The sequence below is a fragment of the Phoxinus phoxinus genome (genome assembly GCF_949152265.1).
Source record: "Phoxinus phoxinus genome assembly, chromosome: 23".
In the NCBI taxonomy this organism is placed as follows: domain Eukaryota; kingdom Metazoa; phylum Chordata; class Actinopteri; order Cypriniformes; family Leuciscidae; genus Phoxinus; species Phoxinus phoxinus.
In genome coordinates this window covers 9,957,449-9,968,956 of record NC_136898.1, presented here as the reverse complement: position 1 = coordinate 9,968,956, position 11,508 = coordinate 9,957,449, and the positions used below count along the sequence as shown (strand labels likewise).

General features: G+C 39.4%; 2 protein-coding genes across 5 annotated transcripts; one reads left to right on the top strand and one right to left on the bottom strand.

Annotated features, from left to right (window-relative positions):
- Positions 1 to 568: 568 nt before the first annotated feature.
- Positions 569 to 8,698, top strand: zbtb21 (zinc finger and BTB domain containing 21). Of its 2 annotated transcripts, none has more exons than XM_079599982.1 (2): positions 569 to 754; positions 3,233 to 8,698. In XM_079599982.1, the coding sequence occupies exon 2, from the start codon at positions 3,238 to 3,240 to the stop codon at positions 6,316 to 6,318; it is 3,081 nt and encodes a 1,026-aa protein (XP_079456108.1). In that variant the 5' UTR covers positions 569 to 754; positions 3,233 to 3,237; the 3' UTR covers positions 6,319 to 8,698. The 2 variants fall into 2 exon arrangements, with proteins under 2 accessions (XP_079456108.1, XP_079456109.1); XM_079599983.1 differs by lacking the exon at positions 569 to 754 and adding an exon at positions 2,862 to 2,936.
- Positions 8,699 to 9,316: 618 nt separating this feature from the next.
- atg101 (autophagy related 101) lies at positions 9,317 to 11,503 on the bottom strand. Of its 3 annotated transcripts, none has more exons than XM_079599715.1 (3): positions 11,392 to 11,503; positions 10,883 to 11,140; positions 9,317 to 10,164 (listed from the first exon to the last, which is right to left on the bottom strand). In XM_079599715.1, the coding sequence occupies exons 1-3, from the start codon at positions 11,488 to 11,490 to the stop codon at positions 9,760 to 9,762; spliced, it is 762 nt and encodes a 253-aa protein (XP_079455841.1). In that variant the 5' UTR covers positions 11,491 to 11,503; the 3' UTR covers positions 9,317 to 9,759. The 3 variants fall into 3 exon arrangements, with proteins under 3 accessions (XP_079455841.1, XP_079455843.1, XP_079455842.1); XM_079599717.1 differs by having other exon boundaries at positions 10,883 to 11,153; positions 11,392 to 11,465; XM_079599716.1 differs by lacking the exon at positions 11,392 to 11,503 and having other exon boundaries at positions 10,883 to 11,280.
- Positions 11,504 to 11,508: the final 5 nt, after the last annotated feature.

Sequence of the window (11,508 nt, the reverse complement as noted above, 5' to 3'; positions counted from 1 at the left end):
GAGTGGAACTGCAACCAGTCAGAAGCCGGAAGTGTAGCGAGAGTGAACCTTCTCCCCTTATTAGACATTCCCTGACATTAGTACAAAAATACAACAGCATGTCTATAAGCAACTTTAAGCATAATAAAAAAAGTATTTCAGAGCAATGCAGTTTTCTTTAGTTAGATGCTGCAAATTAAAATGGCAAAATATAATTATTAGTGCTGTAACTATTATTTTGATAACTTAATATGATTAATATTATATTTTAATAATATTTTTTGATAATTTCTATTAATCAGATGGAAATTATTTTCCAATTCAATACAATTAAACCTCTCACTTTTAAATAAAATGCACACAACACATTGTGCAAAAATAATTTTTAATACAAACATTTTCAAGTTTTCGCAAACCTATACAGTGAATTAAGTAACAAATAGGCCGACACGTTGTTTCAATTATTCTATATGTATAGGCTACACAAAATGCTTCCTGTTTCTTTAATAAGCGTATGCATGCGAATTTAACTCAACTGATTATCAGTCCGTCATCCTCCGCTCATTTCCTCCACGAACGCCCACAGGCTACAGCTTATACAGCAGCCAATCAGAAAGCAGCACACGTGACGAGCGTTCTTAGCGATGACCTCATCCCTAGAGTGGGATGACGTCAAATACAAGATGGATGGAATCACGACTGCTTCATGCTCAACGCAACTCTGAAACAAAGTCCAGTGTCGGAGCTCCGCGGCATTCAAAGCCACCAAACTAGGGTGAGTAGAAATGCTGAACAACTTTATTTCACCGTCTAACTGAAGTAGTTGAATGTTGTTTTGGTAAAATCTGTCTTTCCTGACGTAACGCTGAGGAGATTTTCTCGCTCTCTCTCTTTCCTGACATAAGCGGCTGCTCCAGCCTGTTGTGCAGGATGCGACGTCTGCGCAGTCGGTGACCGAAGAGGGTGTGTGTGTGTGTGTGTGTGTGTGTGTGTGTGTGTGTGTGTGTGTGTGTGTGTGTGTGTGTGTGTGTGTGTGTGTGTGTGTGTGTGGCGCGTTGCGCGCAGACGCGTGTTATAATCGTTTCATTTCCTATCTTGTGAATAGCAGAGTAAGAAACGCAACCAGTTGCCTGTATTTTGTGACGTGTTGGGTAATTATGGTCACAGTTTGGCAACGGCGAATCAACAAATGGTTTTATTTGAAATGGAACTCGCGATTAAGAGGGAGGATCATCTAGCGAAATAATTCAATGTAAAAATACTCACTCCTCGTTTTCATGAGCGAATACTCTAGGCAGCGTTAAACCAACTCTAACTAACGTTAGACATGATGTAATCAGCGGTCGTTGTGCGCATGCGTAGACACCGGGCAGGCCCGGTTACTGCATTTTATGACTTTTATTTGCTTATATATGATGCCCCTGAATATGATACCATAAAATGACATGTCATTTAACAGATTACAATGTTTCAATAAAAAAGTTATTGTTTATCTCGTGCAAATTAGATGATTATGCTTTTTTTCCCCTCTGTTTGTGTTTGCAGACATGATTATTATTTATTATTTTATGCAATAACAGTGTTAATGTTTCAATCAGGACCCCCCCCCCCCCCCCCCCCTTAAAAAAATAAAAAAGTTAAAGATTGTGTAACCATATTGCATAGTCAATTGTTTTATTTGTGATAATGCAATGAAACACCAAATTATACAGACATAATGTTTGGCCTGGCTGTCAAACAAAGAAATTATGAACACATGCGAAAACAAGAGATAATTAAATATTAATAACTGTTGTAGTAGTCAATGTATGGTTTTTTTTCTTCTTCTATGACCTTTTTGGTTTTCTATGCATTCTTTTTTTATAGCATATAGAACCTGTAGCTGTAGTTTTTTTTTTTTTTTTGCCAAACAGGCTAATTTAAATACTTTAACCAAGTTTAGTGGGGGGGGTTTGAAATACAAAATATTTTCTCCCTTTTTTTTTTTCTTTTTTTTTGATCGTTTAATCAAATGTGTAGGGACATTTAAAAAGAAATATCCCCTCCTGACATCATTGTTGGCCACTGCTAATGGGCTAAACTAAAATACTGTGGTATTTTAATTGTCTTAACCATTTTAATCACAAATCACTGGTCAGGAAATTAGCAAGAATTGCAGAAACACTGTAGCTAAAGTGACTTAGCATGGAATAGCCTTCCCCAACTTGCAGACAGCTTTTACAGGAAGAAGAGTCCATGTTAATAGCTTTAAACAGTTCATGAGTAATAAATGTAAATTTATCCCAGTTTGTTTGAGTTTAATGTGAGACCAAATATTCACTATAGGGTTCAAATCTGGACTTTGACCAAAACATGAGCCTGATGGACTTGTTGCAATTTGTGCAGGAGCAATTGTCTTGTTGAGAAATAACATCTGATCGTTCCTTTCTAGATAACAACTTTTCATTTCTGGGAAGCAAGCCATTCTGCAATATTCTCCTGTATTCCAAAGCATTAAATTACTTTTCACAGTGAAGTAGCTCAACAATCCCAGCAGCTAAAAAGGCTCTGCACACAATGACAGCTCTTCCTCCATGCTTCGCTGTGGTAGAGAGATGCATTTAATATTATATTTCTCAGCAGATTTTTCAAGGCATCTGGAGCATCACCATGCAACTCGTGTTATTGTGATTCACCACTCCACACAACTGCTGAACCACAGTCTCTGAATCAAACTTCCCATATTCTGCCAAAAACGTCATTCTGTCTTTGATGTTTTTCTGAGACCGCAATGGCTTTTTAAGTATTGCATTAAAATAGTAGTGCACTTAAATCTAGCTAATTTCCTGGACAATAATTTGTGGTTAAGACAATTAAGCTTAGTGTTTCGCAATTTTTAGGCTTGGCCCTTTTTTTCTTTTCTCTTTTTGCCCAGGAGTGTATACTGTAATGCAGTGGTTCTCAACCTCAACCCCAAGGTGCTTTATTATTCAAGACAATAAAGGCTAAATATTAAGAATAGTAATGAGACCTTATTGTAAAGTCGTGTGAACATTAATGAACAATGGACAAACAGTGTATTTATAAAAGAACATATGAATAGATAAATAAATGACAAAAATATTGCTGTTCATTTGTAGTTTGATACCTTGTGCATTAAGTAATGTTAATGAATTGACATTATTGTAAAGTGTTACCAAGATTATTTTAAGCCACTGTTGTAACGAATTTGCAATGTCACTAAATTTGTCTTTTCTTTTATTCTCCTTCAAAGCCAAAATGGAGAGCCTGGGGCACTACTGTAACCCTGCCCATGGTATTTCACTGCTGGGTGCCCTCAATGAGCAGCGGTTGATGGGTCAGCTCTGTGATGTTGTGTTGTTAGTGGGTGACCAACAGTACCAGGCCCATAAAAGCATCCTTGCAGCCTGCAGTGAGTATTTCCAGTCTCTGTTTTCCAGAAGGGACTTGGAGAACCGCTCCATTGTTCAACTTGACTTCTGTGAGCCTGATGCTTTTGAGATTGTGCTAAACTACATCTACTCATCATCTCTGTTTGTGGAGAAATGCAGTCTGGCAGCAATACAGGAGCTGGGCTATAGCCTCGGCATTCCATTTCTAACCAACATCATGTCTATAAGACCTCAGGCGTCATACTGCGTGTCGAGAAAACAAATGTTGCTCTCGGAGGAGGAGGAGGATGGAGCTTTTCAAAAGAGAAGTGTTATTGTACATCAAAGTCAGGGTGAGCAGCCTAACATGGAAATGTTTCCAAGGAAAAGTTTGAGTCTTCAGGGAAAACCGTTTAAACAGGTCACAGAGCAACCCTCGCTCACACACAATTTCAGTGATCAGAGCCAATCCTCAGGACACATCAGACCAAATGAAAAAGAATCAAACCGTACCTCCAACAGCAGAAATTTTAACAAAAACACAGTTGAGGGTGACTGCAAATCTATCATCTCCTCTCCAACATCCATACTGAGACATCGAACTGAATACCGATCGCCATCTACGAGGCCGCAACTAACATCCTCTGTGTCATTCAGTGAGTCGGTACAGCATGCTAGCCTACAATCAGATCAAACTGACACCACCGTTGATGGCAGAATGGATGCATCGCATGATTCCAGACCAGTGGGTGAGCAACATGGCCCACGCAACCAAACTGTTGACCGAAGTGGGCCACTTATTAAAAGTCTGCTACGCAGATCACTGTCTATGGATAGTCCAGTTCCCGTTTTTTCTCCAGCTCTGGAGCTAAAGGACTCACAAAGTCGAGAACAGTCTGTGGTCAAGTTAATGGCCACAACAGCTAGGTCACCATCCCCTGAAAATGAGGACCGGGTGTCAAAAGATATGCCACTTCTCAGGTCGAGACGACGAAAAGCGTATGAGAATGACGGCACTCAGACAACTCCACTCAGAATCAAAGCAGAGCCCAGCAGTCCCCTTGCCGACCCTTCTGAAATTGTTCGCATTACTGTTGGAGACAACCTGCCGGTAAATTTCAAAGACTTTCAGGCAAACTATGATGAAGGTCCCAGAGGGTATTTTACTCCCTCGATGAAGAGGAAGAGTAAGATAGATGGTAGTTATATGCCCTTTAAGAGATCCAGGCCTGTTAATGAACATCATCTGTTGCATCAGGAAAGCACGTTTGATGAGGTACCTTACAATTCCAACATGGACACTAGTAACGAGGAACCTGGAGAACTTCGGCCAAACAAAATGTTTAAGTGCTGGAACTGCCTGAAGGTTTTCAGGTCCAATGCGGGTCTGTATCGCCACGTGAACATGTACCACAACCCAGAGAAGCCGTACGCTTGCGACATCTGCCATAAGCGCTTTCACACAAACTTCAAGGTCTGGACTCACTGCCAAACCCAGCATGGCGTGGTGCAAAATCCTGCACCCTCCTCCAGTTCCTATTCGGTCCTGGATGAGAAGTTTCAGAGGAAGCTAATCGATATCGTCCGAGAGCGGGAGATAAAGAAGGCCTTGATTATGAAGCTCAGGAGAACCAAGCAAGGCCTGCAGTCACAAACCTTTGGGAGGAAAAGCAGGCGATCGAGGTCATACGGATGCCCCTACTGTGGCAAAATGTTTTTTTTCCAGTCACACTTAAAGCTACACATGAAGGGACACTCCGCTGAGCCGGCTAACCTTGACACGGATGCTGAGAGAGACCTTCACTACAAGCAGCAGCAGCAGTTGGCACATCTTAAAGAAAACCAAGACAAGGACGTATTTTCTTGTCGGCTCTGCAATGAGAAGCTGCCCTCTTTGCCTGAATTAGAAGACCATGAGAGAGCTTGCAGGTATGCTACAGTCTGCCCATACTGTGGACTTCGATTCTCCAACACGGTCGTCAAGAAAGACCATGAAGCTCACTGCAAGTACAAAAAGCTGACCTGCCTTGAATGTATGCGCACGTTTAAGTCCTCTTTCAGCATTTGGCGTCATCAGGTGGAAGTTCACAATCACAATATGATGAGTGTAAAGGAGCAGTTGACTCTCGGTCTCCAGGAGAGCAATCATGACGAATCATCCAATGTGTTCGGAGTTCCTCCCTCTTCTCAGGAGTTGACGCGTGACCCCAGTGAGGAAGCAGTGTACAGCGACTCATCTGTTCCACCCATGTATGATTCGGAAGACTCATCGTCTTATGTTCCAGAGGACTTGAGCGCTCACGGTCAAGGGGAGCTGCAGGTCAAAGAGGAACCTCAAGAGGAAGCAGTATCAGCCAAGGATAACGTGAGCACTGGATCCGAGGAACCGGGGGTTTGGCCTTGTGAAAAGTGTGGAAAGCTTTTCAGCACCCACAAAGACCTGGAACGACATCAGGAACTGCTTTGCCATATCAAACCCTTCATCTGCCATATATGTCACAAAGCGTTCAGGACCAACTTCCGTCTCTGGAGCCACTACCAATCCCATATGTCCACACCCGAAGAGCCAGGGATGAGAGAGATTGACAGGCTTCCGTCTTCTCCGTCTCCTTCTCCACCTCTTACAATTTCCATCCCAGAGCCTCCAACTTCTCAAAAACCTCCACTCACAGCGACCTGTTCTGGGGTGGACACCTCAGAGGAGGAACCCAGAGGCTCCATGTCACCGTCAACCAAACTCAAGAAGCCAGAGCAGGACAAGACTAGTGACGACGAGCCTGGGGAACATTCACACGCCAAGTCCGACACCACAGACAAAACTATCACCCCTCAGGAATCCGACACGCTATTTTACCATGCACCAACCCTCTCTGCACTCACCTTTAAACGGCAGTACATGTGCAAATTCTGTCACCGGACATTTAAGACGGCTTTCAGTCTGTGGAGTCACGAGCAGAGCCATACGTAAGAGTGATAAACGCAGTTGCACATTTGTAGCCCTTAACCATTGGAATCAACCAACTTGGACAGTTTCTCTTTTAAACATGATTTGCTTTGGGACACACTTGCAGCCAAAACCCAGGGATTTATTAACAGCATTTAATCATACTTAATATATCTTATTTCTATAAACAGTATTCAGAATGCATCTTGGATTGCATGCCAAGAGTTTCTTAAAACAAATTTGTTTTCTAAAGCATTTCCCTGTATTATTTTTTATTTCAGGTTTATTGTTCAGTGATCAAAAAAGACTGTTAAATGAAACGGACTTCTTTCACTTTAAGAACTCTTCTGAATTACTTTCTTTGAATTATTGCATACAAATGTGCGATTACTTTTTTGGGGGTTATTACGCAGAAGATGTACACTTCTCTGTTTTAGTGGCCTTTATGCTGTTATTTAGCACTTTCAAGCAATTCCAAATAAACATAGTTCTCTATTAAAAGCACAGGCTGGTGTAGACATGGCTCTTTAGTTAGAAAAGATAGATCCGTCACATCCAAAACTAAAAATGAATTCCCCTTTTTCTATCCTAAAACAAAAGCTTTAAGTTTATTTTTGCCCCATTTCGATTTTTCTGTTACATACACAGTTCAGCCCTGTCAGTGTTGTTCGAGCTATTAAAAGGCTAGTTCACCCAAAAATGATATGCTGGTAATCAAACAGTTGACTGCATCCATTGACTTCTATAGTAGGAAATCAATGGCTACCGTCAACCGTCTGGTTACCAACATTTTTACAATTTTGTGTTCAACAGAAGAAAGAAACTCATACAGGTTTGGAAGGGTGAGTAAATTGTAAAAAAAAAAAAAAAAAAAAAAAAATCATTTTTGTGTGAACTATGCCTTTTATATTGAATTGTTGCTTTGATAATTTGAGCACCATCTAAAAAGCAAACCTTAAGCAGACTGAAATGTATGTATCAAACTTTGAACATTGACAGAGGTGAAAAAAAAAACATGTTTATAATTTAATTTCAACATTGCTACTTAAGTTTAGTATTTTTCATTTTAAGAGTATTTTTGTTCATGTGTTTTGCCAGTTCCGTAGGCTTTCATGGTATTTTTGTTTAGAGGTTGTGGATAATATTCAGTGATTGTATTGAACAAATAGAAGGCTTTATGTGTACATTTAGCAGGTTTGGAGTGATGTTCTTTAAGCTGTTTAGTGTGTGCCTGCAATGTGGATCTTCTAATACTTTTGTTGTACAGGACATGCAGTATATGTGGGAATTACTTCTCATAAATGTGTAGAGATGAAGTTTAAGTAGATATTCACACTGTATCAGTACTGTATCAGTACATTGTGAGCTCTACCATAATGTAAGCTCAACTTACCAGAACTCAGTGATTAATGAAGTCTTGATGCAATGATGTTGAATAGTTGGACATTCCTAATGTTCAGTGGCCCTTTTCTATGACAGTATGACCCAGAGAAGATCTTTATTCAAAAATATTAAAGCACAAAAGCTGTAATCGTATATTTAGCAAGTATTTTAAATATTAAGTCTTCTTCCCTTACATTAGGGGATGTTTGGCTTAGCTAGCTTGTGGCCTTTAAGCACAAAACCTAAATATGTTGCTTGCTCTTTGCATTTTTCTTCAGCTACTGTCATTAACTCTATATTTTAATGGATAAAACAGTAATACATTCCTTTTGATCTTATCCCCCCAAAAAGGTATTGATTAATAAGTTGGCTATTTCTCAGGATAGAAATACCTGATTTAGTTTGCATTTACTTTTGTCCCCAGTATTACATGACACTTAACATCAGCTTTTTGTTTAGGGTTAAGAGTTAAACCATATTATTACCAGACCGATGATAAAATGAGCATTTCACTCAGTAATTGATACATTTCTTAAAATGGTTCATTGAAAGATTGTATGACATTGACGGAATAGTGATGACAGAACAGAGAGTTTAATCCTCAAACACATTTTTATGGTCTTTGTTTGTACATGAAAATTATCCCCTGGTTTCACAGACAGGGCTTAAGCTAGTCCCAGACTAAATTGCATGTTTTGAGTTGTTTTAACTGAAGCAACGTGCACTGACATATCTTAAAATATGTCAGTGCCATTGTTTTGTCTCAAGATGCACCAGTAATGTTTTTTTCTATGGCACATGCCCTAATTTAACTAGGACCTAATCCTGGCTTAATCTAAGCCCTGTTTGTGAAACCGAGTCATTATCTTGTTTTAGTATTCCTGTGGTATCACTGCAATAACTAATATTTGTAAGCACTTGAAATGTTCTAATGTGGCTTTAAAAACTGTATCAGTTTTTGTGTTAAAGCATTTTCTACTGTTTTCTGTGCTTGCTTTATATAATAAATATCAATACTGTGTAACTGAACTTGTTTATTATTTCATCTACTGTAATATGGACATTGTGACAGTTTAAAGGGGTCATGATATGAGAAACCAAATTTGCCTTGATCTTTTGGTATATAATATAAGAGGTCTTTGTACCATTAAAACGTCCTGCAAGTTTCATAGCTTAAGACGTCCTCCCCATTATAAACGAATCATTTATTTAATCAAGCTCTAAATACAGCTCGTTCTGGATCCATGGTAAGAAGTGACGTCACGGTGCGAAGTGACGTACCAGCGTTTGCATATAGACCGCCTCCAGCACAAGACAACTACGCTTAAAGCGCAAGACAACTACGCTCATTTCGTATCGTTGTCGCGCCCGCGGTGGGCGGGCAGTGGGCGTTAACACTGAACTCTTAAAGGGGAAACACCCCCAAAACAGACTGTTTGAATCAGAGGATGAGAAACAGGGTGGGAAAAGGTCATAAATCACTAAATTTTAAAAGTTTTTTGAAAAAAAAACTAGTAATACTATAATTACACCTAAGGGAACATAATAATAAAATAAAAAAAACATATGACCCCTTTAACATTTTGCAGTCTTGTTATTGGATTTTTATATACACATTTTTTTACATTGTTATTTTTTTGGTAAAGACGTTTTTCGCGAAATATGCAGCAATATGTTTTGTTGTTGTTTTGTTTGTTAATTATAAACAGGCTTTAAAAGACCATCTGAACTGAAGTGAATTAATGGAAAAAACACCTACTTGTGGCTTACCGGTGATGCTTATAAAACAAATTGCAATTGTTCTCACACGTTGCATTTTCCAAGAACACTAACACGCATGTTGTTCTTAAATTTGTGTTTATCAGGGTAACAAAAGACACAGACAAACTAATTCAAAAGAACAACAATATGATGTTATTTAGGGTGCATAATTAAATTTATTAAAAATAAAAAACAACAATAACTAAACTAGATGCTTGTTTGAATTAGCTGAAAGATAGTGGATACCATTATTATACTTTTTACAAGATCATCATAAATGTCCAATGACCATTAGGCTCCAGCAGCTTCACGGTCACATGTTTACAATGCCAGCGTGTCTTTGATCAGCCGCCTCATGGTAGTGCTCACTGACGTGCCCAGAGAATCTGTGATCTGGTACGTGATCTTGTACAGATACGGCTGGACGTCTTTCAAACTCGTATCGAACACATTGTCCACCTCTGACTGTGTGGGCATCTTGGGAAGATACTCGTGACGGTTAATCACCTCCACGATGTTGATGACTTTCTCGCCGAGCTTCTCGCCAACTTTCTCTCTGCAGATCTGACGCTCCTGTTCGTTAGCCAGGTTCACCACGTTCACCTTGATGCTCCAGACCTCCCAAGGGATGCATTCATCAGAAAAGGGCCAGCGTGACTTCTTCTTCTGGTAGAACTCCACAGAGATCTGACCCATGCCATCACTTCCGGAATTGCCAAGAGCATCCTGGGTAGAAAAAAGGTTGTGGTTATAAAAAGTGCAATTTCGCAAAAGTTAGATTGTTGCTAATTTTGGGATGGGAATTTCTATGAATAATTGTATTATTTAACATATTATTATGCTTTATTTGTATTTCGCTTTTAGTGGGTGAGAAAAATAACATTTTAATTACGTTTTGTTTTTGCCAATGACGGAAAGTATACAGTATTTACAGTTTATTTATTATAAAATATTTTTTACACATCTCTTTGCAAAAAAAGTGTGAGGTGGTACCGATAAAGTAGGATAATACCATGGTTCTCAAAGTTATAATGCATATCCAAACATGATTTACCATTTTACAATTTTCAAATAAAGTAGGCCTAAAATATCCAATAATGATAGTAAAAATCATTAAACAGATAGTTAGCCAAAAATGAAAATTCTGTCATTTACTCACCCTCGAGTGAATTTCTTTCTCCTGCTGAACAAACAAAAGCATGTTTTTGAAGAATGTCGATAACCAAACAGTTGATTAGCCCCACTGACTTCCCTAGAATTTTGTTTTTCCACACTATGGAAGTCAATGGGGCCCATCAACTGTTTTGTTACCCATATTGTTCAGAATATCTTATTTTGTGTTCAGCAGAAGAAAGACATTCATACAGATTTGGAACAACTTGAGGGTGAGTAAATTTTGATGACAAAATTTTCATTTTTGAGTCGTTACTGTGATCAAAAATACCTTAAATTCTGCTACCGCTTTCCTGATGACCCTGTCCAGCTCATCAGAAGTCACTCGCACGAATGAGAAGTCGATGAAGTCGCAGTCCACGTCGTGAGTTCCCACTGTGCCGATGGAGTACGTGCCCTCTTTTTTATAGTGAAATTTGCCTGTGCTGCGGTGCAGGAGGATCGTGTGCAGGAGGGCTAGCATGGCCTCATCCACCTGCCTGCCCTCCACTGACACCTCCAGGACCTCTGATCGACAGTTCATGCTGCTCTATAAGACGGTTCTACAGTTAATAAAACAAAAGGACTTTCATTCGATCTGTTGATCTGAGCCCAAATGTGTCAAATACAAATAGACACGGAGCTGTACACCCTCAGCTGTTCTGCTTCTAACAAACGCCACTTTATACTGAGTGACACAGCCTAATATTCGAAGTTATAATAAAATATGGACTTAACAATATAATTATGAAAATCTAATGTAATTTAAGACTCAAAAGGGCGTTCATAGAACATGTTTACCTGAGGTACGAAATGTCGACGCGCATTATTTTTCTTGCGACAGGGTACTCTTGTTTTGTAAACATACGTCAAATATGTACAGGGCGCGATAAGGGACATTTTAGTTTTAGCGTTTCA

Excerpts from the sequence above, each read along its gene's own strand:
- zbtb21 (XM_079599982.1), top strand. The coding sequence starts at position 3,238 with ATGGAGAGCCTGGGGCACTACTGTAACCCTGCCCATGGTATTTCACTG.
- atg101 (XM_079599715.1), bottom strand. The coding sequence starts at position 11,490 with ATGTCCCTTATCGCGCCCTGTACATATTTGACGTATGTTTACAAAACA. Across the intron at positions 11,141-11,391 it reads GTCGACATTTCGTACCTCAG|AGCAGCATGAACTGTCGATC; the intron begins GTAAACATGTTC and ends ACCGTCTTATAG. Across the intron at positions 10,165-10,882 it reads AAGCGGTAGCAGAATTTAAG|GATGCTCTTGGCAATTCCGG; the intron begins GTATTTTTGATC and ends TTTTCTACCCAG.